This window comes from Sphaeramia orbicularis, chromosome 24 (assembly GCF_902148855.1).
Source record: "Sphaeramia orbicularis chromosome 24, fSphaOr1.1, whole genome shotgun sequence".
Lineage (NCBI taxonomy): Eukaryota > Metazoa > Chordata > Actinopteri > Kurtiformes > Apogonidae > Sphaeramia > Sphaeramia orbicularis.
Genome location: NC_043979.1, coordinates 36,762,519 through 36,789,403, shown reverse-complemented (window position 1 = coordinate 36,789,403; position 26,885 = coordinate 36,762,519). Strand labels below are relative to the sequence as shown.

At 37.9% G+C, this 26,885-nt stretch overlaps 1 protein-coding gene and 1 non-coding gene across 3 annotated transcripts; one reads left to right on the top strand and one right to left on the bottom strand.

The window, feature by feature from the left end:
- Window positions 1-472: 472 nt before the first annotated feature.
- Window positions 473-26,665, bottom strand: armc2 (armadillo repeat containing 2). Of its 2 annotated transcripts, none has more exons than XM_030127918.1 (18): window positions 26,124-26,665; window positions 22,552-22,868; window positions 22,373-22,445; window positions 21,484-21,649; window positions 20,765-20,891; window positions 17,129-17,196; window positions 16,329-16,430; window positions 15,152-15,336; window positions 14,940-15,042; window positions 14,282-14,496; window positions 12,692-12,837; window positions 11,911-12,010; window positions 10,139-10,451; window positions 5,878-6,000; window positions 5,620-5,733; window positions 4,323-4,455; window positions 1,480-1,634; window positions 473-1,253 (listed from the first exon to the last, which is right to left on the bottom strand). In XM_030127918.1, exons 2-18 carry the CDS (start codon window positions 22,767-22,769, stop codon window positions 1,120-1,122), a joined length of 2,475 nt encoding a protein of 824 aa, XP_029983778.1. In that variant the 5' UTR covers window positions 22,770-22,868; window positions 26,124-26,665; the 3' UTR covers window positions 473-1,119. The 2 variants fall into 2 exon arrangements, with proteins under 2 accessions (XP_029983778.1, XP_029983777.1); XM_030127917.1 differs by lacking the exon at window positions 26,124-26,665 and adding an exon at window positions 24,078-24,849 and having other exon boundaries at window positions 17,129-17,199.
- trnav-aac (transfer RNA valine (anticodon AAC)) lies at window positions 13,506-13,578 on the top strand. Its single transcript has one exon. It is a non-coding gene; the product is annotated as a tRNA-Val (tRNA).
- Window positions 26,666-26,885: the final 220 nt, after the last annotated feature.

The window sequence follows — 26,885 nt, the reverse complement described above, 5'->3', positions numbered from 1 at the left end:
TTCAGGGTGTTTCCCACCAAGGCTGCAGAGGCCTATCAATACACAATCACCAGCAGAAAACTCAGTGCTATCCCCACTGACCGAACTGCCTTCACATTTCAGTGGCTTTCACAGACCGTATACGAGAAGGAAACATTTATTAAACAACCTCGATATCAGCCAGCCAACTGTCTTTCATATCAACCTGAGAAAATCTATGTAGAGAACAACGTTTGTTTTTAGGTCTGGCTAATGAGTTGTTTAGTTTTTGAAACATTGGCTTGTCTTGTGGTTGTTTTTAAGGTCACTATTGTGTGAAAACTGAGGGAAGTGACACCGGGGGTTTTTACATTAAGTGCCGTTTCTAATTTGTTTCGATGTAATAACGATGTGATTTTGAGATGCTGTACTTTAGGCTACTTGGTGTAACTTGTAAGCACTGCCTGGCCCCATATCTGTGTAATAATAAAAGGCTTTGAGAAGCAAAAAAAAAGTTTTTCAGTGTTTTACTGTACTTTATTACGCACAAGTTCCAATGCCACACAGTTGAAAGTATCAACAATAAAAGTTTCTTCTGCTTAGATTATGAGGTAAGTTCAGTGGTAGTAATGCATTTCAGAGACGTCAATATCATAAAAGACAATTTACAACACAGTGAACTCTGAAACAGACTTACATAAATGTGCAAAGAGCTTCCTGTGTTAACATACCTGAAAGTCAAGATTTTAGCAAAGATGGTATTAATAACAGTTAAAGTGCATGGAAAGTAAAAAATAACTTCTAACAGCATTTACAAAAAAATCAATAAATTAAAAAAATATGGCTCTAGTTTTGATGACGGTATGAAAAAAGTAATCAATAAAACTATGTTCAGATGGAAATAAAATGGATTGTATTTTCAAATGCACCTGCTTCTAATATTTTCCAAAAGTACATTCATCAGTTATTAAATGTCTTTTTGTCATGAACATCCTCACCCCTGTACACCTTAAAACATTTTCAGTTTCATCTACCCTGAAAAAATTTGCTTTTATTTATCCAAACTGACGATCTAATCATCTTAAATAAAAAGCTTTAGCCATGGATGGAAAACAGTGAAGAACAATAGGTGTTTTTATAGGAAGTCTTAAATAGTTCACGTCAGGTTGTCAACTCCAGAGACTGAAGTGTCTTCATAAGCTTCTGAGCCACAGGGAAGAACTCCATTTCCCAACATGCCCTGTGGCAGTCCCTTATGTCTTCATTTTCAATCCACTTCAGAGCCTCGTCTTTGTCTGGAAAGAGAAGTGAAACAAAGAAACAGATGATGAGAGGAAGCAGCATGAAGCTTCTTTCCTATATTTATCAGTGACAGGTTGTGACTAAGGAGGTTTTAACTTTGTGATTATAGGTGCACGTCCTGCCTCCCTCACCCTTGAAATGATAAAAAAAGGAGTGCGTTCTCTCCATTACACCCCCTCCCTTGTTATGTAAGGATTAGAAATAACATGATGCACTGACCCAAGTATGTGCTGAGGATCTCCAGTAGAGATTCTCTGTCCTGTTTGTCCAGCAGCGTCTCCGAGCCGCTGCCCGTCACGTTCCACAAGACCTGACAAATCTGACCCGCCAGCTGCCAATCCCCCGGCCCCAAGTCTCGGAGACAATCCACCAGCCTACACACACATGGAAACACATCATATGACTAGAGGGAGAGAGCTTCACATGACCTGCACGTTTGTGAGCATTAGATCCACATCATTGAGACTACATGAAAGAGGATTGTGTGTGTAAAAGGGAAATAATCACTGTTCACATACTTTGCACTTTGGCAGTGAGAAGCTTATCATTACAGCCAGAATTTGTCCCACTTGATGTTCTCATGTGTTAAAAGTTTACAAATGGATCCAAATTTGACAAAACACATGCCATGACTACTGTAAATAAACAACACAGAATCAGATTTAGATGATTTGTGCTGCTCTTTTATGCCAATCGATTTGTTGAGCTCATGTCTTGTATCAAAATGAAGACCACATTTCCTAAATCTCTGTTCAGTCTCTGTTGGGAGTACTTTAAGTAACACCCCTCATCCCATTTTTTTCCCCCACCACAACAAAATACTTATTCTTGTTAAATTTTGTCAAACAGTCTGCACCACTGAAACAAGAAGTAACATACCTTAAATATTATATCTGAAAATATTAAATAACAAGCACAAGGCACAACAAACCCCACCCCTTGGACGTATTGTAGCTTATTTGTGCATTGATCCAGCTGATGTCATCATGTGTATGCGTGTGGTGATGTCAGTGTATCAGTTGCCTCTATATATCTGCCAAGTTTGAAGTAAATTGAAACAAAATTTATATTTTTATAGAAATGTGAAATTTCACCCATTATAAGTAAATAGGGGGAAAAGACCTACTTTTCTCAACATGTAATCACATCTATTCTGGGTCACTGGCAATCTATAAACTCAATTTGGTATGAATTCAACTAATAGTTTTGCTGCTACGGATGTTTGAAATTTTGCCCATTATAAGTAAATTCATAAAAAGTTTTAAATTTGACCTACTTTTCCCAAAATGTAATCAGATCTATTCTGGGCCACTGGCGATCTATAAACCCAATTTGGTATGGATTCAACCAATTGCTTTGCTGCTAGAGTGTTAACAAACAAATAAAGAAACAAACTGAACCAAAAACAATACCCTTGCCTCCCTTTCGGGGAGGGGTTCGGGGTAAAAATAAAATAAATGTGTTGAATTAGGTAATAAAGTTGAAAAATTCTGCATCGTAACTTACAACACTATTTAAAACAGCCTTCCCAAACTGTTGTCAACAAACAATCCTTCACACCTGGACTCACCCGAGAGGAATCAAGCCCCCCCCCCCCCCCCCCCGACAGACTGGGACAACGACCCACCCCTTCTCCACGATCCTAAAAAGCACACTAACGAGCCTGAAACTCAGGATCATTCCTCTGTGAACCTGACACTTAAGGTCATAAGAGAAAAACAACCTCCACAGACCACTCCCACCACAGGTTTAAACATCTGCTTTCCCCCCACCAGCAAACCGTACTGATGAAGTCTCTTGGATGAGAACCAAGACCAAAACCAGTTTAGTTGAACTTTGAAACCTACTAACTAAGGATGAACAATGGCCTAGGCAAATGAGAACTTACACAGTCATCCAGAATCAACTGTTATTATCATCACTATTTTTCATTATATTGCAAATGAGGCCTTCAGCTCAATAGAGTCAGAGATTAAATAAAGTTTATAAACTGCCAACCCTTTGACTGTTTAACTGGGTTTTAATGCTACTGTTGCTCCTAAAAAATTGGAATAATTTTGTTTTCAGACACATTCCTCTTTTTATACATATTTTTACATATTAGTACTCTCCTTTGACCTCCTTTGACCATACTGAGTCCCCGTTACACTCTAAATCACAATGTCATAATCATTTCATGAGTAGAGGTAAAAATGTTTTATACCAACTTTATGGGCAATAGTGTAACCACAAAAGATTTAACATATTTAATTCGTAATTTACATAAATTCTCCATGCAACTATTTATACCTGAACACAGGAGATAAAGTTTTCACTAATTTTAATGATGTCAGTGCTACCTTCATGGACAGCTGAATGTGTTATAAATCACTTTGTAAATTTGATCCTGATAATTACCATATTGGGCTGTGCTAACCTGGATTTACCTACCACCATATTTAACCTCCCAAGACCCACAAATGAGTTTTTGGGGACCCAAATTTTCATAGCTTTATTTAAAAATAGATAAAAAGCTGCTTAAAAATGGATCTGAAAAAGTTTCTGTTTTCACTCTTTTCAAAAAGTAGAAACTTGTGCTTTCCTGGGCCTCAGGAGCTCAACTCAGATGAGGAAAAATTTAAGAACAGCATTTATTAACAAAGAAATCAGTTAAGGCTGCATATGACTGTGACGCAAAAGCGATTTTTATCAATTAAACACCATAAACTAGCTTCATTGTCAAGGTACCATTTACATATTTTAATGATGTTGAGTTTAGCTTGTTTTGATGTGATACTAAGTTATATATATAATATAATATATATAGCCTACTCAACTACTACTAATGTTAGTTAATTTATTATTGGTTATTGTCTGTAATGAAATGATTGCATGTCTTGTTTTGTTTTTGTGATATTAAATGATGTATGACAAAAATATTGCACAGGAAGAATAGTTGCAGCAGTAATGACGATAATGATGATGGGGATGTAAATAATAAAAATTACATATAAAGACCATATGCAATTGCTCTCAGATGCACCAACATCCACACAAAGTCCTCCCAGTACGTTTGTCCTTACTTGGCAGCAGCCCCTTCCTGTGAGAGACTAGCCCTGTTGAGGGGGTCCAACGCCAGGTTAGTGAGGACCCCACAGGCCGAAAAACACACGTCGGTGCTCTTTGAGTCCAGCAGCGCCACCAAAAACTGGTGCACTAATAAAAGAAGTGGGAGAAAGTGGACAAAGATGAGGGATTCAGGGAGCGGACGAGGACAAAGCGGAGTGAAGATAAGAACACTGCTATCACCAGAGTCAGCAGGCATGTTTATACTGACTAGAGCTGGCCTTGCAGATAAGTCCAGCCTAAACATGACACAACATAAGAGGTGTGGACTGTACTGCATGTTCTGCCTCAGCACTCAGTTCTCTATAAAAGTATGCGTTTGGATGGCACTGTACCATATGTGCCTATGTTCATTGTATTCATTTTATAGGACTGTGGACACTGTGGCTGCTACTAAGTTTTCCATTCCACTGTACAGTCATTTTGGACAGCAGTGTGAAGAGCATCAAAACTATCTAAATAACTTGTTCACAATAATAATCATATTTGTGGTTGGACGTCTTTGGCAAGTTTTGTTTTAAGCTTCTTGAATGTTGTTTTGTGCAGACATGGCACTAATAACAGTCTACAATGATTTTACATTATTGACATTATGTAACGGGGAAAATGCGATAATAGTCTAAAGTTATCTGAAAATGAAGGCACAGTTTTTAATGAAATAATTCCCAAACCACATGATAGGTTGAAAAGACCTAGCAACCTATGGAAGGGTAACAGAATTCAACTCAAAATCATCAAAAACCTAAAAAGCCACTGGTGACCAAAAGCATCCACCGATCTAAAAAGTTCAACTACTTTTGAACCGTTAGTCCCATCAATATATGTAATAATTCAGGTAAAATGCAGTTTTTCAGCTTTTCTTAGTCATCAGATATGAACCATTTGGACGTTCGGAGGCTCAGTAGTGAATGTGGAAACACATTCAGCAATAAAACCCATGTAGTTTGACATATGACAGTAATTGTACATGTTTGGTTTTACATTTGCTTAATAATGTTATTATTGAAAAAGTGACTTTTGCTTCACTTTTCTCCATCCTGATATAATAACCTATGGATTTACTCATCTACATCTACAATAAATTAAATATAGGAAGATACCTGATTTTCACTGAAAAATGCAAAAGATAATGTAATAAATAGCAAAAGCCATTCAGAAGTCACAACAAAAGAAGATCAAGGTCTTAAAGGGTTAAATCAATGCATTTTAATTTTGTATGATGTAGGTGTGGTTTCTGTGTGCATGATTATATACCGTTATTCTGCATAATAAAGTCTCTCACATCACCGGACTGAGACAGATTTCCATACACCCTTGTGGCTTCATGCACGGCGTCATTGCTAGAGCTGAGTACCAACTTCATCATCACTTAAAAAGAAAGAAGGATGAGAAAAAAAGAGAACTGATGGAGTAAGGGAATAAAAAAAGAAACAAAGGAAAACCATGGTGTGCAATAGCTAATAACCCATAATTCACATACTGTCAGTTTTATTATTCTACTCTCCATCTTACACTTTGCGATGTCGAGGTGATTGCATGTCAGTGTGACGCTGTGCTCCTGGTAGTAGGAAAGGTTGTTTATGGTGGCTGCCACATTCACCATCAGCTCCTCGCTCTCCTGCACAGACCTCAGCTCTATGTGATCCGTCAACAAGACAAAACAAGAAAATCATCAGTCACCACCATTAATAGTATCTTATATCAGGGTTCCTACAAGTTAAATGGAAGACTTTTTTTTAGATCTTTTTAAGACTACTTAGAACAGAATTTGATGCCCATTTCAAAAATTTGTGACTTTCTGTGTTGGGTTGAATGTTCTGTGATCACTTCTGCAAAATTAGCAACAACTGGTTCCTAATTTAAATATAAATTTTCGGGTTGGAACTGAGTCGACTCACATTACTTTCTTTGCAGCTTGGACATTTAACAGACATATTTAAACACAATACAGCAAACAGATATATGGCAACATAACTGAAGACCTCCCATATCAAATTTAATACATTTTAAAGTCTTTTTTAAGGTACTAAATGCAGAAATTTAAGACTTTTTAAGACTCTGCAGGAACCCTGTATATATTGTTATGTTCCACACCCACAACCCACCCTACCCACAACGTATATAACAGAAACAGAGGGAGCATCAGTGCTGCAACACAACTTGTTTATATGATTTGTTTGTGCAAACAGACCCTCACACTGATGACTGGTGTCATAGTCATATGAGCAGCTACAATTAGAAGCCTTTTATTAACCTCTTAATACTGGCATGCACTCTAAGCCCAATATTTGAATGAATTGAACAATAAACTTGTAAACTGTTGAAAAGGAGCTGTTGAATGTTTGAGATACTTTTCATATTTTCATGTGGACTGCAGATGCACAGTCCTCTTATGAAGGCAGAAATTGAGCACCCTCTTTTGCATATTAACGCTCTGCCAAAGCAATATGACACTGTGACATTATCATAAAAGTAGCTGTTCGGTCTGATAGAGTGGCCTTGATCATGAGCTGCATACAAAGGTCAATGTGACCCAAACCAAGCAGCCATGGCACTGTGAGAGACTTGGAAACCGAGTCTGTTCCTGATATAGCAGCAGATGTCGTGTGCGCGGTTATAAATCGCGGATATTGCGGTTGCACTGTCAAGCGGTGCCTGTGTCACACTGAATTTTGTTTCTGGTTCTGACTGGAAATGCTGCTTTGTTGTGCTTCCCCTCAAAGCTGTATAATGTGAAGCAGCAGAGGCTGTCTTGAATTTGATCAAAACAGGACATCGATCAACCAAGCTTGCACTTTCATCCTCTGCTGTGACTTGTTTTCGGTCGCCATATTAACCCCCACATGCTTGCTTTGTACGTCTGTCTTCAGTTTTCTAATTTACTTCCCATCTTACTCATTGTCTTTTATCATGCATTGCCTCTCTCTTTTCTGAAATCTGACTTTTTTTTTTTTTTTTTCAAATTGTGATCAACCCCTGCTTCTCTTTATTTCTTCAATTTTACACTTTCAGCTGTCATGAAGCATATGTGAGAGATTGAGAGTTTCACACCAATCTGTGTATTAGTTCAATCTGTCCTGAAACCAACTAACCACAAAGGAGAATTTCACAACCAGCCTAGGTCTGCAGTGAGATGTGACAGAACATCCTGCTGCTTCACTTTGTCATACTTACAAAAAAACCCAGGTAAACCATAGAGGATGTGCTGTAACGAACACAAAGCACTGAAAGGAAGATGAGCGATGGAATAAACAGACAAACAAGGACTGTGTTTTCACCCAAAGTCATGTCTTGTTCCCAGCATAAGGGAAGTGGTTGACTGTCTAACAGATGCTTACTGCCAAATGCACTCAACAGCTATTTATAAACTCCAGTTTTCACACACTGATCCTTTTGTACAATGTTATAACATGGGAAAATGTGAAAAATCTGGTAGTGTTACAGCTAGGACCATCATGATAATGAAATTAAGTCAATAATTAATTGTGATTGACTCACTAGTTTAATACAAGGTGAAAAATGCTTTATTTACACATGTGAAGTTCAACTAATGCAGTAGAGGAGCTGTTTATTGACAATGAATAATGAAATACATAAATAAAAACTAAATTTGTGTTAGCATTTTAGGCTTTGCAAACAGAGACTGCTCAGACCAGATGTGATATAAATATGCCTAATGGAACTAGATACAAATATTACCCATTCGGATGCCATTAAAGGGGAGGAAGAAGGGGGTGGAGTGGAATAAGGTCAATAGAAGTCATTAAAAGAGAGCCAGTCAAATCTAAAACAGTGGAATACATGATAAACGTTATAGATATATCAGTTTAACATCAGCATCAGCCTCAAATGGCAGTGGTGGTTGTTTACCTGTTGTGTTATTTTAAGAAGATAGTATGAATGAATCCTTCCAAGTTCACAAACAATCCAGTGGTGTTTTCCACCTTTAAGATTTGGTTTCAGTTTAGGCGCCACTTTAAATTTTTGTCGACCTCCACCTTCATACCTATAACTAAAAATCATCTATTCCCCCCTTCACTTATGGACTCCACTTTTATGATTTGGCAGAACCAAGGCATTAAATGTTTCAGAGACCTCTATAAAGATGGTATCTTTTCTACATATTCTGATCTGATGTTAGATTTCAATTTACCAGCTAACCATTTGTTTCGATATTTCCAACTACGACACTGTGCCTCCACTCTTTTTACAGGTTTCCCTTCTCTTCCAGCCAAACAACCATGGGACGATCTTCTAACTTTGAAACCCAAAGAGAAATCTCTTATATCAAAAATTTACACACAGTTAATTTCATTTGATGATGATTTGATGACTAAAGCTCGAATTTCTTGGGAAGGTGAATTAGGCTTAAACCTCACAGACCAGCTATGGGATAAAGCTATCCTTAGTATACGGTCCAGCACACCATGTGCTAGATTACAACTTATTCAGTTTAAAGTGTTGCATAGAATCCATTTATTAAAATCTCGACTCTCTGCAATCTATCCAAATATTGTGGACCAATGTGATAAGTGTCAAGGATCTCCCTGCAACTTAACCCATATGTTCTTTTCCTGTCCCAAGTTACTGAAATTTTGGGGTGATTACTTTATGATCATGACTAATATTCTTAGGAAAAATATCAATATTCACCCTTTTATAGCGATATTTGGGCTCCCTGTTGACTCCTGTCTTAACCAAATAGAGTCTGATATAATAGCTTTTACATCCCTCCTTGCAAGACGACATATCTTATTTTTGTGGAAGCCTCCTAAACCCCCGTCTATTTCATGTTGGCTTAGAGATGTTATGTTTTTTCTTCAATTAGAAAAGATTAGACTCTCACTACAAGGCTCCTCAACTAAATTCTTTAATAAATGGCAATCTTTTTTAGATTACTTTCAGTCTTTACAAACGTTGCCTTCAGATTGATCTTTCACACCTCCACCCTACTCTGTTTTATTATTGTTTAGGTATTGTTTTTTTTTTTTTGTTGTAATTTGTTCTGTCTACTAATTATTGTCACATTTGATACATCTACGTAGGTAATGTCTAATATTTAAAAGTAAACACAGGTATCTACAAGCTATGATTTTTTTTTATTTTTTTATTTCCATTAGCTCAATTAATATTCTTGTACACCACAGATTTGATACTGCTTGTACTTATTTGATTTTCTGCTGCTCAGAGACTGTTGTGATATTCTTGTTTCTGCTGTTGCCCCTTCTCGGAGGGCCTTGGGGTTGGATTGGGAATGGGGAAAAATGATATAAAAAGGCAATGTATAATGAATGCATTATATTTATGATCCTTTGTATGCTCTGTTACATTGCTCATAAAAAGATAAATAAAAAAAAAAAAAAAAAAGAAGATAGTGTGATGAAGAAATAAGACTTTAAATAGGGTAGTTATGTTTTTATAATGATAGTTTCTTTGTTCCTTCGGCAAAAAAGGATAATAAAATCAAACTAAACAGACAGAAAATGACATTAGTATCAGCACAGGCTATTGCCTGTATTGTTACAATAAATATACATTGCTAATGGAAATATTTTTGTTAGTTTCATCCAGCTGCTTCAGATGAATTATGTAAAATAACTACAGTTACTTCAAATATTTGCAAAAAAGTGACAACGTAATAATTGTGACAGAGTTAGTTACAGCTGTAAACCTGATACCCCTCTGTTGTTGTTTAATACATTATGGTTTTACATGGTGACTGGGCTTGAAGTGGTTCATGACTCATCTTTACATGTTCCAGGTCTTTTCTTACCCAGTGTCTCCTTGAGCAGCTGAATGAAGGTGGTGTTGTCAGCCAGCGCTGGACCCACAGCAGGATGGATACACATGTTCGCCAGCACCCTCACCAGCTTCACCAGTACATCATCGTCCTCCTGCGCAGTCGAGGGAGGCCTCATACTGGTCTCAGAGCCTTTCTGTGGGAGTGTGTCATCTCTTCGCTGATAGCTGTCGTACAGCTGGAGGAGTGTGTCCACACTGCCTTCACACAGGAAGAGATGGTGCCGAGCCTCGTTGCTTTTGGCCGTGAGGTTCCCGAGGGTGAAAAGTAGGCGGACAACCAGGTCCTGTAGAAGAGCATGGAGATTAGAGATCATGTTATGTCTTTTTCTGTTATACAATTTGATAATCAAAATTACATATTTTGGCAATTTCCTGTCCAGTGAAAGCCACATACGAAATGAGTTAATGTTGAGTATTTAGGGTACTTGTGTATTGGTCGAGAACATTCTCTTCCTTTTTAAGCTAAATAAACTCTTGAAAAACCCTCTTGGATTTAATGGAAAATCAACTACTGAAAACAGGGCTGCTTTCCTGAGCTCATGAACAGCTGACGTTTTAGAGATAGTTGGTTTTCATAAGACATCGACGCTACAAACATATGTTGACTGTATAAATAGAATATGGTACTCAACTGTTGATCAAACTATCAACAGCATATTAAGTAATTTAAATGAGGAAGTGCAACATGCATATTAATGCAGCAGTAACATGAATAAAAAAAGACATTACACATAACATTAAAACATTAACAGGAACCATTTTATTGCACAGTGACTACTTTTCATACCTTGAGTGCATTTTTCTGATAATAGAGTATTTTCACTGTACATTTACTACAGGATCTTAATACCTCTTCAAACATATGTACTACATGGCTATTTCTTGGGTTTATAGTCATCAGTTGTAAATATTATCCTAAAAAACAAACACCTTCATGTTGGTAATTTTTCACTGTTGATGTAACTGATAAAAAAAAGCTTGTTCACCTGCAGTGAGGGAGCCTGACCTGTCAAGTAGCACCAATGTCAATGTCACTTAGTTCCCCTTAAGAGTTCATAGCTGTGTAGATATGTTTTTATGTAACTATCTTTTTAAAGAATTTTCAAAGTGTGTGTGTGTGTGTGTGTGTGTTACAGTGTGTGTTACTGTCCCCTGACCCTACTTATTAAATAACATGTAGAGAACACACTCATTTTACCCACAAATGTACACTGACATTGATATGAGGACAGAACGGGCTGTCCCAAGACAAGGTGCTCATTACATGTCTTACCCTGTGGAGTGTGTGTGTGTGTGTGTGTGTGTGTGTGTGTGCGTGTGTGTGTGTGTGTGTGAAGGCTAGTATGTATGTATTAGAAGGTGTGTATTCATTGGCCATATGAGAGGGGACACAGACCTGTCATATGTGATATAGGAGGGCCTGTCCCTCTTCTCCACTTCTGCTCTATCATCTAATCCATCTAACCTCCTTTGTTTTTGTCTTTTTCTCCTTCCTCCCTATTTACTCAGACTCTCCTGGGATGATTAAATGTCAAAACACTCAGTCATAGCAGAGCATGGAGCGAGACACGAGCCTGACCTGCTCACAATGTCCCATGGATGTGCTTGGACTTGATGTGCATAAACAACTTGCTCTCAGGGTAAACACGCTCAGTAGAATTTGATCACAGAACTGGAAAAACTCGTTTTCACCTCTTTCTAATAAACACAGAAAACACACACACACGCATAAAGGTGGCTCACCTGTTTTTGGCGATGTTTGCTCAGCAATTCTATAAATAGCTGGTAACAGCCGGGGGTCTGGGCCAGAGCAAGGCGGCACTCAGAGTAAGAGGAGAGTTTACTGAGGGACAGAGTGAACAAAAAATATCAGCAACCACTCACTGACTGCTTCACTGCACTGACTAAATATGGAGATATAAATCAACACTGGCAATTCATAAGTAGGTCTGGAATGAAGCCTAATATTGTTGCTTTTATCACCTTTGGTAATATTATTCACACTGCGTAAGCTTTGTTAGTCCTACAACCTGCAATCTGCCCTACATAACAAATATATTTCATAACATGGCGACCTGAATACCCCATTTAATGCTTGACACAGAAAAAGTCATGTCAGAGTAAGAAATCTATAATACTAAAGAGCAAATCCAAACCAAAAGTCAGGCATTGAATCCAGGGTTATGTATAACACAAACTGAGATGAAAAGTATTACAAGCAGTGAAAAAAAAATTGCTTCAATGACTGAAATAAAAGAATAAAGCCTAGCAGTTTTCACAAACAAAAAAATGAAATAAATTCAGGTAAAATCAAAATCTAAGATTTTCATTTGGTCCATGGTGTTCATAAATAAAATGTCATGCAGTCTTTCATCCTTCCTTCTTTAGCTTCTATAAATCATGATGTGAAAAACTAACTCTAAAATGAAATAAAAACTAAACTAGTCAATTTCTCACTATAAAACTACTTAACATGTCTTGAAACTAAATAAACCTTAACTGAAATCCAGTGCATGTGCGGTACCTGAATATTCTTGAAATGTTGGTACAGACATCCTGGTCTTTGTAGTGTCGGTGCAACACCACACAGAGTTCTGATAATACAGAGAAGGCGACGAAGGATGGGCGAGATTCAGGGTGATCAGCAAGGTTTCTCAGTATTGCTGTCAGCTACAAGGTGGTCAGTATCCAACAGAGAGATGAAAACAGTTTAGAATAGGAATACATACAGTAGTGTCTGCATTCAGGCCAGTATTGTCTATATCCTGTTTGATGTTGTACTATTGCATCCCGCACACAATGGCAGTCATGCTCAGTGAGGTTGGCTACTGGCCTATACAGGACGCCATGCAGCAGAGCGACCGGAAACTATTCAGCATGGACATTAATCATTCTATCACAAGAGGGAAACTGTAATTCCTGACACATGGCAGTAATGAACCTTCTGGAAAGTCATAGTGTTCTTATTTTCCTCTTATAACAGCATAATAAGTTACATTAGATATCAAGCAAAGTGCCAGCCACAGTGTTTGCTTGGACCACCTTTGTGTGGTTAACAGCAATCATTCTGTTGGAGAGAATTAGGGTGTGCTTTAGACTTAGGTATCCAGGCCAGCAGAGAACATTACTCTTGGAGCAGCTTACATGCTAGACATAAACAAAAACATTTTTGTCTAACCGCTGGAAATTCCACATTCATCAATAAATACAATTCTTTTTTTTTTTTTTTAATATTATTGTGTTCCTTATCGTTGACACACTAATGATATCACTCTCTGGGCTAGTGCCACTGTACATCTCAAACATGTCATTTCACAATCCCAAGCAATGATTAATGTGGTTCTATAGTGTAGTGGTAATCACATCTGCTTAACATGCAGAAGGTCCTGGATTCAATCCCCAGTGGAACCAACTGTTGTGATGTAGTGACATCCAGGGAAAGTCCTTGTGGTACACAATAGACTTAACCCATGTCAAAACATTTATATACACAAGGTGGACATGTCCTCCCTACGGCCACAACACAAAGTCTACTGAGATTTCTCATAGGATCTGCATACCTAAACCAGGGGTGTCCAATCCTGGTCATTGACGGCCGGTATCCTGCATATTTTAGATGTTTCCCTCTTCCAGCACACCTGACGGTCGTTATCAGGCTTCTGCAGAGCTTGATGATAAGCTTATCATTTGAATCAGGTGTGTTGGAAGAGGGATACATCTAAAACATGCAGGATACCGGCCCTCGAGGACTAGGATTGGACACCCCTGACCTAACCTATCAAAATGCTAGCTAGTGATATTACACTCACTCCAACCTCACTAAAAACTTCCTTCTCACATTAACATTTTCTTAAAAACCACATTGTATTTGCACAGTATGTACTGTGATGTATGTGTGTTTTTTGTCTGTGTAGGTTCTCATTTGTCTAGGTCATTATTCTTCTTGGTTCAACTGGACTGGTTTAGCTCTTTTGAAAACATTTAGTCTCTCATCCAAGAGACTTCTGTGTTTTTTGTATAAGGTGATTCTAAATTTACCAAATCAAATCACCATAAACACTATATATCCTGACTAAGCTGTACCCTTCTCACCAGAGTGGAGTCTCTGACACACCTGTACGAGCATATGCCCTGCTATGGTTAAGTGGGCATCTTCTACCATGTGGAGCTTCTGGATGACTTTCTGTGCCACACCAACACAGTTCTTGTCCAACAGGAGTCTGAGGATCACGCTGTTTCCAGAGAGAAACTTCAGAGTTCCAATGCAGTACAGCAGAGCTTCTCCACATGTAGACACATCCTCATTACACAGAATGTCCAGCAATGAATCTAGAATTGAAAATATATGTTATGATGCATTGAGAAGGATAACAGTAACGACAAGGAACAATATTGTTAACGGAAATTGGGAACATTTCTTTGCACCTATTCATCTTTTTGGTACAGTACATATTACTTTTATATGTAAGGCCTTATCATTCTTTGTTTTCTTCTTAGTTCATTCAGAACCACACTTACCATCTTTACACCCAAAATACTGCAACAACAAAGAAGCAGTATTTGCACCATAGAGTATCATTTGACCCCTAAACTAAGAAAGTGCATGTTCTCTTTTGATGCCTTGTAGTGACTGAATCATCTGCATTAGCCTTGTATCTGAATAGAGGCTTCGAAAACTAAAAACAAAATACAACTGGATAGACGCAGATGGTCTCTAAGGAACTATTTTATACCCAAGAGCTTGGTATTGAGCTAGGTAAAATGTTGTTTACCTAAGATGGAGTTGTTCTGGAAGAGGATGTCATTGCTTTCACTGCGGCTGATCTTAAATACAAGCTTACAGATGTTGAGAAGGTTGTTCCCACTGACACACAGCTGTGGAGGAAAATACCAAAACTTCACAACTTTTGTATTAAGAAACTGAATGCCCCAGATGCCCTTCTATTACAGACTTAGTGGAAGACTTGCTGATACTCAAACTCACAGCGAGGCAGAGTTTGGCGATATGCAGGTTGAGCTGGGCTGAGTTGAGGTCGATGAGGCGGAACAGTGCTCGCAGAATCCCTGACCTCCTCTTACAGCGTCGGCCGAGCATGTCTGCTTCTGCCAAGGTGCCATGGAGACGGACACACAGCTCACACAGACGATCCACTGAACCTTCAGGACTGCCTGGCATCACCAGAAAGCAGAAATTGCAAAAAAAATAATGTCAAGTTCAGGGCAAAGCAAAACAAATAATGTAAAATGAAAACCCATACTTGGGAATGTTAACACATAATGTTCTATGCAAATCAGATAAGTCATATTCTGTGTAATGCAAAATACACTATATTATGCTACAAGAAGCTTTTGTTTGTATAAAGAACTGGAGCTTAAATCCTCACCATGAATAATTGGTCAGCAGTAAAACAACATTCCCCTCCCTGTTCTAAGAAGAAGCTTTGAGTTTCAATGGTCAGATGCAAGGAAACAATTCTGCAACAGGCAGCTACAATCTTGACGCAGAGGAAGAGAATGGGTGGAGTCTTTTCCTTGTTTTTGAGGTAAAATAAATGTTTTCCCTGCATAAATAACAGGGTTTGGCCATGTCTAAAAAAGGTTGGCTACAGTCTCACACTCAACACTGCACTGCAATTTCCCACTGAATCCGAAAGGTGTTTTATGCATGAGGCAGAAGGCACTTGGTACAATAAATATTTAATATTTATCTTTCAAATGAATTTTCCATTAAATTTGTAGAGTGTTAAAATATTTACAGCCATAGATTTCATTTCATGGCTGCCAGACTACAGTTTTAGACTAGGACAGTTCTGTACAGATGCCAAACATAACAATTTTTAGTATGCATTTCTTCGGTGGTAGAAATGACAATGCATTTTTAGACTTTATGCATGGTTATCCTGGACAGCTAAAATACATTTCCAGTCTGATGGCTTGAATACTATAAGAAAAATACTGATGAGGTGCTAAAAAGAAAAGCTCTTCAATCAGAAAAAAGAATGTGCTATAGAAAGTAAGTAATCATGGATGGAATGTGTTCCAAACTGATGTATATATTCTTTGGGACAATAGAATGAATCTATAAAATGAAACATAACATATGTCTCAGAAGATGCATGTGTTTGCAATCATAAGAGTCCTTTTTTCATTACCCACTTTACCTGCCGTCTCCAGTTGTTGGAGAAGAGGAGCAATCGTATTATTCCACACCAGTGATTCTGCACCCTCCCCTGTGCTTATGCTTTTGCCTCCATTCCTCTGCTCTGAAATGTGCAGAGACATTTGCAGTTAGCCAATTACCACCTGTTCACAGACAGTGAACATGAGCAGCAATCATGGTTCATAAGTTCACTGTCTTAAAATAAAGCAGCAGGAAGTTTGATGCCACAATGAAAGGTCACCAGCTACAGCTTCACTTCCTCTGATTTGTTTCTCTGCTGATGTGACATTGTCTTGACTCAGTGTGGGCAAGCAAGTGTGTGTGTGTGATCAAACACTTGTGCGTGCAAGCTTATGCATGCAGCTGTGTTCAGTCTCTCACACACCGTGTACCTTTTTTTGAAGAAAATCTGCATACCCTTTTGCTTGGTGTGATGCAGGAAACTGTGGTAGCCCGAACCAACAGCTCTCTCAGCTATTGGCTGGCTGCTTCTTGTGGAGCAAAAAGGCCCTTAGCAACAACACCCCAATCAAAGTTTGACACATAGCGAGTCTTTTCCAGATACAGAAAAAAGTGTCTACGTTCATCCTGAAATAACATTTCTAAACTTAGTAGTGTATACTGTGGTTTGATATTTAACATTCTGGTTTAGTTTTGCTATAGATGCCTTAGAAAATAGGTTATATTGGAGAAAAATTGTAATATCACATCAGGCAAAATTGTAAATACATTTTTATTTCTACATAACATGGAAATTATAGTAGTTCTGAATTTGGGCTCAACAAATATAGCTAAACTAACCTTTTCGCTCTCCATCTCTGCACCCAGTGGGTTTAACTCTGAGGTGAACACCTGGTTCAGTTATTTTCCTGCTGGCACAAAGAAACACAAAAACCAACAAATATCCTGGTTATTGCAGATGTTTAAAAAGACAGAATGGTTTGTTAAGTTTAACTGAAATGACAAATCAAATCAGTTCATATGGTTTTAAAATAATTAGTCAACATATAAAATGAGGGATAACAATTACGTATTTAAGTTTGAAGTGCCCAACAACGTCTTCACAGAAAGCTATACAATTTATACACTCTCCTGAGATTAGGACATGCACTTTCCTATTTCGCCACTTGGTGTCACTGTTGCAACAGTGGTTGAGGCCTGTACAGGTGCCGTTATCTCTGTGTGTTTTGTAAGGGTACATTTGTGCTTCTCGTTAGCCTCATAGCATAATTGTTTAAATCATATTTTTTCAGGTCATTTCCAGTGATGAAAAATTAAGCAACAGTGTTAGGAGAGTCAAGTTATGCAGATACCACATTTTTGGCCCAAAAATATGACAGCAATTATGCTATGAGGCTAACATTACGCAGGTACATGTGCAAGTTTGTCTCTATTTACTGTTTGTCACATGCATTGTGATGCAATGAGCATCACAAACTGGAATACCAAACAGACAACAGGAACTAATGTGTTAGCTTTGTGGGCTTTGGTTACAGCTGCTCATGCTTTGTCACTGTGAGCTGTCTCCACAGCATTACTGTAAAACCCTTCAAAAACACACACCCTTCTCATGCTATCAGTGTGATGTGGGTTGCTGCCTGTACATCTGCTACATTTTCTCTTCATGTCACTGTCAAGTCTGCTGTCCTTTACATTTGTCTGCTTACCTGTATTGTCTGACTGTCCTGTCCCCACGAGCAGTGCATGTCTGCTTTTATATAACTATTCTGTTTATTGAAAATACACTGAAAAAAAATCTTGTGTCCAACACATTTGTCCAATAAAGTAGAACCTGATTTCAATATGAAGAGATAAACACAAGATCCATGGTGAGTCATTCGTTTCATCTCAATCAGTGAAAGGTTTGGTTCACTAACTTCACATTAAAGAATGAGTCAAATGAAATTTCATTATGATGAAGTACAATCATTCCCACAAAAGACACACAACATTAAGACTGTATGAAGTGGAGAAATTAGAACAAAAGGCCAAATGTAATATTTCTTTGTGCTTTCAACCTCAACAGCTTTATTTCAAAATACCTATTTATTTATTTCAGGAAATAGACAGATGTCGTAAGAGATGAATGTGTTTGCGCTTAATAATGAGAAAAATAAGAATAAACTACCAATACTTATAAATAATATGCATATAAGAATACAGTACCCCCACTTTCACTGATGGAGATTTAGAGATTGGTATAAACTGGCACACAGGGCATATGCGGCAGGGAACACTGGCTAAGGCATGTTGCAGTGAATGTCAGGGAGGGGGCCTTGGCTTTGTATGATAGGATTAAGAGCCTGATAATAAGGCCTCTTTGTGTGATACTGCATTCTCTGAGACATGACCTCATCCTTGTCTTAAGCCTGGCCAGTGCACTGCAGTCACAACACACGCTGCTGCCAGCCTTGCCCAGATGGGTACCCAAATCTAATAGAGAGCCATTTGGAGCTATAAAGCTCCAGCTTATTGGAGAAAAAGAATCTAGTGGATGTCTAATCTTCCCTATCTTTTTATCTCATCCAACTCATCATATTAATCTGTCATGCTGTGTCTATTTTCACTCGCAGTTAGTGTACTTCTGGCTCGGCTATGTCTGATTTTCAGTCTAACGCACCTTTTGAGTAGCAGCATTATAGATGAGTGCATCAAAAACTCTGACCTCACGCCTATCAAGAAGCAAAGTGTTTAAATGTATTCTCCTTATTCATGCATTGACCACAGTCTGATCTCTTGGGAAGCCATTGTCAGCAACAAGTTCTAAAAACACTGCGTGTTAACTTGGCTTGTGTGGAAGGAGGTATGGACTGTGGGTGATAGCCCAGATTTCCTGCAAAAGTGTTTTATGGTCTGTCCCCCCTCCACAGCCCGGGCTGCTCCACCCAATCAATAGGCGGATGGATTCTAACGACAGCCCCCGACCTCACGCCAAGAGTTATATTCAACTGACATGCAGCTGATGAGGTCGGCAGAAAAAAGCAGAGCTTTTAGCCTCTCTACATTGTGAAGGTGTAAAAGCTGACACATGATAGTAGTGACAGATAGAGGTAGTTTCACTTGGAATGAAGCTTGCCAAGAAGTGGGATTTGTAACATGATCAAGATATAGAGTACAGTAAAGTGTATAATGTCTTAAAATGGGGTCAAGTGTTTCAAGTTGAGGAATTTCTTCTATCCATTACTTAGTGCAACTAGTGACTTCATATATTTAACTCGGCACTATAACCTGAACATATGTAAGGGCTACTGGTTGCGGAACATGTAAATTATTGCTTTGAAGGTTTTTTGCTTTAAAATGTTCATGGGTTATGTAGTTACTAAATGACTTTTGTTATCAGTAGGGCTGTCAAAAGTAATGCGTAAATGCGGATTAATCTATCATCATGATTAACCTGATAAAAAATTTTAACGTAATTAACCCATCTGCAGCGCAGAATGACTCTGAACGTCTCTGCCAACACATTTGGGGCAGTTTGTCCAAGTAGAGTTAGTTAGTGCAAATGGGCAGTTGATCCAGCAGTGACAGGCAGCAGAACCAACAAACAAAAGATGGAAGATGCTAAACAGCACGTTGGCCCTCTGGATGGGAAATCTGAGTACAAAAAACCCCAGATGGAACAATTGTTTCAAGTTGTTTTGTTGAAGGTGTTGATTAAACACGTTAAGTGTATATATATTCCCTTCTTTCTTGAGTCTGTTTGCTCCTGCAAAATGAAACACGATTAAGATAGATTAAAAATGAATGATATTTAATCGTGATTAATTGGAATTAATCCACAGCAACCCTGTGATTAATCTGATTAAAAATTTTAATCATTTGACAGCACTAGTTATTAGCAATAAAAATTGAAATCCTTAAATTTGTGTATTTTTCAAATGGTCCATATTTAAACTACAGGACCCATAAATGCAGTATTCACAGAGCTTACAAATGTCCCCATCAACACTAGAAAACATTAATAATTAAGTGTAAACTTAGTTTTAATGTTTGTCCATGTTTTATTTACTAACCAGTCAAAAGTAGATTCCAGAGAGTTCACTTTTAGTACAGAGGACACTTTTTTCACATTAAAGATTTAAGTGCAAAACCAATCTCTTAAAATTACTACATAAATAAATCAGCTTACTTAGGTGCTTATTATTGTAAATGTCAGTTTCTATGTAAGGGTAGGTTAGTATGTAAACCAAGACACAAATAGACATAATAAGCTCTCTAAATTCAACACAGTGTGGCAACAAAAACAGGTAAGTAGAAAATGCAAAGACAAAAATGGAATGTAGTAATGGCAGCCACTGCAACCTCTGTGTGCTAATAAATCTTCAACTCATTGTTGTTCTGACACTGTGGTCATAGAGAGGGAGCAGGAGATGGTAGGAGGGCAGAGTAAAGAGGAGAAAGGGTTATGCAAGTCTAAGAGAGGGGCAGAAAGCATACCTTTCACTTGCTGTCCTGCATGGAGTGGGTTTGTGGAGACCACTGCAGACCTCAGTGTGGTCTGTAACGGGAAGCTGCTTAGCTGATGGCTGCTTTTGTCCTGGCCTTGAATTTAGTTTCTCTTTCACTAGACACATTGAAAGGATATGGAAAGTAGTTATTTACATATTGCTGCTATGCGCTGTGGTAATGTTTCTACCTCCACTGCAATAAAGAACAAGTGTCACTTTGTACTCAACTATTCAAGTGCTTGCGAACATATCACAGACTTCATATTTCAATAAATTCTTTTGAATAACCCCATCAGCTGTTTTAATGTTGAAATAGCAGAAGAGATTTGTAAGCTAATGCTTAAGAGAGAGGGAGACAGAAAGAGAGAGAGAGCACTCCTTTTCAACTCAAAACAGCAGCAGTAAATTTTTCACCCAGGCCAGGCGCAGAGAATGTAAATCAGGTATAATGTCAACATGTGAATGGCTCCATTCATTTTCTCTTTGAGAAAACTGCTCTTGCTCTGTGATTTGCGGAGAGGATATACAGCAGTGAAACGAGTGAAATAAATGATGGGTTCTTTTTTTTCAACAAATATACAGTGTAATACATTCTGGAAGGGATATTTTATCTGCACTACTTGTTGTCATACAGACACCTTCTTTTTATACTATTTTTGTTCCCATGATCCAGCATTCAAATATTAAATGTTTCTTCCCCTTCCTCACCATCTGCATGTCCCTCAACAGGAGGCAAAGTGGGGAGTGATCCAGCCCGGAGCAGGCGGGCCCGTGTCCCTGCCAGTCCCCTCTTTCCTTCCAGAGGGTCAGTAGGAGGTTTAGGAAAGACCTTGAATGCATCCTCAGCATCACAGGGGGCAGGAAACTTCGGCTTCTAGCACAGCACAAATAAATATCATACAATGGTGTGAGCAATGAGGCTGACCTTAAAATCATCAACAAAATCATGTCCACAAAGGGGACATACCATTTTAATTACCCATTCATTAATGTTTTGTATTGTATATCAAAATTACAGTCCTGTTCACCAAAACCAGACCGGCCTTCAAACTGTTATAAAATGCACCAACTGACATATATGCGTTTACTTTCTATCCTGTTTATGACATTTAACCTAATTTTCATTTGATACAGATGCATTTCTGAGTGTATTGCTAATACCATTTTAATCTAATTATTAATTACCACAAGTAGAGATAGACAGTTTAGTCAGTTTGTTGGACTAATTCGTGCTGACAGGACATTTAAAAAAAACTCTCATTACTGGTAGAACTGACTGATAGTGGCTGATGGCAAATGTTTAGCTTCTTATATGGAGTTACTGAATTTGAGAAGAAAAAAAAAACCCTCAAAAAACAATTCAATAATGTATTACTCCCTTTTACTTTAGATTCATTGAATTTATGTTCTATATTACATTGACTTAGATGTTTATTGCTAATAAAGTGAAAAACTGTTAATTCAACATTATAAATTGTGTGTATGTGTAAATACTAAGAAGCTATTGCCATTTTCCTGCGCCAATCCATTGTTATTATATCAACAACTTCAAAATCCACTCTTGGTCAACCTATATTATTAGCATCAAGAAACTTACATGGTTCAGGGGTGAGAGACGAGTCCCTGATCCTGGTCTGGAGTCAGGAGCATCAAAATTTTGAGCATGGAGACTGCAAGGTTAAAAAGTATCTCATTATTTCTACAGGTTACAAGTAATCCCCAACCAGTCTGGGAACCTGCAGTCTAAAAGATGATGAAGTCAAATTTAAAACAAACCTAAAGGTGGATGGAGGCCTGTTGTCACAGTCAGCACGAGCAGAGCTCTTCCCAAAAAGTTCCCTATGTCCATCTCTGGGAGTAAATGGCCGCTGGGTGGATTGGACTCGCAGCAACTGCCTGGCTTCACTGACTATCTCTGCACTCGTTTTCCTTAAAGTATTCTGCGTTGGGATGAAGGGGCTGCAAATCTCTTGGTTCCCCTCTGCAGAGGCCATTTAGGCCCATGTGTCATTTGCTACGACAGTCTTGAAATTGCTTCAGGGGTTTGATTTCATTATGTGAGTAGGTACAAGGTTTGTCACTGATTGGAGATCCTGGAAAAGTCAAAAATGAGCAGGGCTGAATTAATGCAATACTGGAGCACTGGATGACTAAATTATACAGTGACAGAAAGTTTTTAATTACTATTTTTCACTCCTTGGTTGCAATTAACAACATTTGAAGTGGAACAAGCATTTTTTTCATTAACCACACTCTGTGATCCAAAATTAGCTGTAATGACTGTAACACTGCAATACAAGAAAGAGATATTTTCAGGGATGGGAAAATAAAATCCTCAGGATCCTCTGTTACCTTTCATATACTATGGACTGTAGTCTGAAAGTGAAGCATCTGGCTAAAGTAAAAATCCAGTTAATAATTTAATTCCTTACTCACATTGAAGTCAGAGTGATTTTGCTTATTTTTGCAGGGTGCATCTTTAGTGTGCAATAAAATAAGCTCATATAAATTACTGAAAAACTAAAATCTACCTGCATATTGATTATAAACTCTACAGCTCCTTTTTTATACTAGTAACAATTGGTAACATTATGATTATGATAGTTATTTATTTATTTATTTTTATAACAGTTGTATCATTTTACATTTGGCAGTCTATTAGTTTGATATTTTATGCAGAGTATCTGTAATAGCTTGTGATAAGAAATGGCCGTGGCTAAAGGCAACTTCAGTATCTATGGAAACATTTATTGCATTTTGATTTCAATTTTGATTTCTTGTACTGACAGCTGTAATATGATAGAAATAATATTACTTCATGTACTAATGATGTATTTACAAAAGATTCAGCATAATATCAATTTTAAAGTTGTTCGATTTTTTCCTATGCTGGTAGAATTATAGCTGTTTTTTCTTTTCAAGTTCCTTCTAACAGATACAGAAGTACCCGCTGGTTAAAGATCACTGCTTGAAACTACACATTTTACAGAAAATATCTCATTCATCATGGCTGATCTGATCACTTCGATGTGAATGAGTGTTCTCTGCGCGTTCACGCTCCGTTTCCATGGTGACCAAACGCCGCTGTGGGCTGCTTAGACAACAAACCGCAGAAAGAAAAGAACCTTTTCATTCAAAGCCACCTAAAGTGCTTATGACTCACTTTAAGGATAACTAATATTTTATACATACTTTACCCTGATTTTACGGTATCACAGATGTTGGTGGTGAGAGGATGAAGAAACATGAACACCATCAATGAACATCTTGTATAAAACAGAGTAGAAAACGATAAAACTTACTGTCAGCCCTAGTTCAGTCCGTGTGGTTGGACAGAGAAGGGGTTATTCTAGTTCAAAAAGATCGTCTCCACAAAAAAATGTAAAATAATGACAAAAAAAGTTTATTCAACACCGTAAACTTTTCGGAGTTGCGGTAAGCTAACTCGAGGAGGACGCGTGCACGAGACGGAAGAAGAAGACGTCTCGCGAGATTAAATGGCGCACATGAACGAGTTTGTGGGAGTTGGTAAATTTGACCAACAAATCATAATGTATAATGTGATAACTTAAGATATACCCATCAACCTGAGTGGTGCATTTTGAAAGTTTAGTTATAGAAACACGTTTAGTTACTGTTAATGATTATAATTAATGGAAAATGTATTTATGCACCTACTAACAGAGTGCTATGCGTTCAATCATCACCAGGATTAAGTCACCGCCGGCGAGAGCTGCTTAGAGGTAGGTTTATTAAGTGTATCACAGTGTATCGTTTGGGAAAAAAAATTATTATTTTGTTAGGATCGATTTTCCTGACTAATTCTGAGTTCTAATTTGTAACGTAAAAAGTATGTCAAGAAGCATAATGTGTGTGTAGGAGGCCATGCAACTGATAATGGGTAATTATAAACTCTAAACAAATTAAAGTAAGCTGACTTTTAACCCTTAAATACCTAGAATTATTGTGGCAACTTCAAATGCAATTTTTCTCTACATGTACCTTTCCCAATTCATCACAATTTCTTGTAATATTATTTCCTGCAGTTTGCATTTTTCCCAGTGAAAATCACTATTTTCCTATATTTAATTTATTTACTGTGTAAATGTTCATAAATGAGTGAATTCAAAGGTTATTGTATCAGAACTCAGAAAAACTCAGAAAAAAAGAGAAATTGACATTTTCAGCAAAATATATCTTTACCTGATCATAAAAACAAGTGTCTACAACTGCTGTCATTAGTTACACCACGTGGGTTTTATTGGTGAATCAATGTTGCAGAACGTGACTCTGTTTCCATGTTCACTACAGAGCCTGTGGACATTCTAATAAGACAAGCCTGATGTCACTGAAAAAATGACAAATTGCTTTTTACCCGGTTCAAAAGTTATTTAACAATTTAAATCAGTAAATGTGTTTGGTCACTGGCAGCTGTTTAGGTCTAGGAGAGTTAAAATGATATTTTATGACTGTAAATGAAATAAATTCTTACAATCTTCCACAGTGAAACACACACATTTGACAGAGAAAATGCAACTGTTTATTAGTTCTGAGTTTCTACAATGTGTACATGAGTTCCTACATCTTGCCCATTGCAAGTTTACAAAACAACAGTAACTTAGTCTTTTATTTCTGTTGTAGATAGCAGCATATATTTCAATCAAATAAGATATATGGCTACAGAAAGGTGGCAATGTGATGGCAATGTAACATCACAGATACAGCTGGTTAACAAAAGTCACAGCACTGACAGATAACTCCACTGAGCGAGATCAGGAAAATATATGTGGGTTTTGTCATGTTACATTTATATTCAGTTGCACTTTAAAATGTGCAGTCACCAAAAATCATCTGTGAATTTTTCAGATCCAAGAAAGTCTTGAAACTGCAAATTATTAAACATGGAAAAGAGAATATGTAATATATATCTATTCATTTCTTCACCTCAGAAGTTCTCAGAACTCTTGCTGCAGTTGATGTCCTTTTTTTTTTTTTTGTACCTCTTGTCCCCATTCTTTGTTGCCTCAAAATATGTTCTCTTGACATTATATTTTTCTATGAGACATCTAGAAATGAGGGGAAGTATTGTCTGCCCCAGACAAATTCTGGAAATGAAGTTCAACACAAAATAAATCTTTACCATTCATAGTAAACTATTCTGTTTTACATCAGCAGTTATGTAGTAGACTTATGACTTACAGCACGTTAAACATGTTAAAATCACAAAGTTTTGGTTTTTAAAAGATTTTTTGCAGGCGACCTGACTACTGGATTAGTCCACCATCTTGTAGTTAGAGAAAGTATGACGTTTCAGAAAATGAGTGGACACAAAATGGCCGCAAACTTACACTACGTTCGTCACAGAGAGTTTCGCTCTCTAGCTGGACGCCGCTGCAAGTTGGTGTTTGACTCAACAATCCGGCTTCTGGTGCACCACAAATGACCCATATCTGGCTGTCCCTTTGACACTATGGAAAAAAGACCTCCAGGTTTTACTTCTTCTGTCCATTTACCTTCAGTTGTGCCATCTCCGTACTGTTCAAACAACATCTATAGCAGGTCAAGCATCAACACGATGTAGGATTTTATCAAAAACTCAGAGTTTAGCAGGAGTACATGATGAGAAGTTCATTCATTCAACTCACGCGACGCTCTGGGTCTCTGTAATACGTCAAGATGGGCCAACCACTTTTAACACCAATCAGGTCTGTCGGGATTTGCACATTCGTCCACTCATAAACCTTTTCCCTCCTAGCTTTTTTATTTTTTACACTGTGAAATATACATCTGAACAATCTTGTGGCTCTGGTTGGATTTAAATAGCCTTACATGCTTCAGTCTCTTGGATACAGTGAACCTGATTGGCCGAGAGTGCATGCTGGGCATGCCCAATCACAGGGCATCACCATGGAGCTTACCGGCCAATGGGAGGAGGAAGATGGTCTCTGTGATTTCATTGTCACTAAGGGAGGGGGAAACCTACTGCCAGGACAGTTGGCACTAACATGCTAAGCAGCAGACTGTGTTATAGTCAGAGTGTATATGTTTCAGATAACCTGTGGAGCAAGATCAGGAATGCCACGGCGTAGGGAAAAAGACTCAGTGGGTGT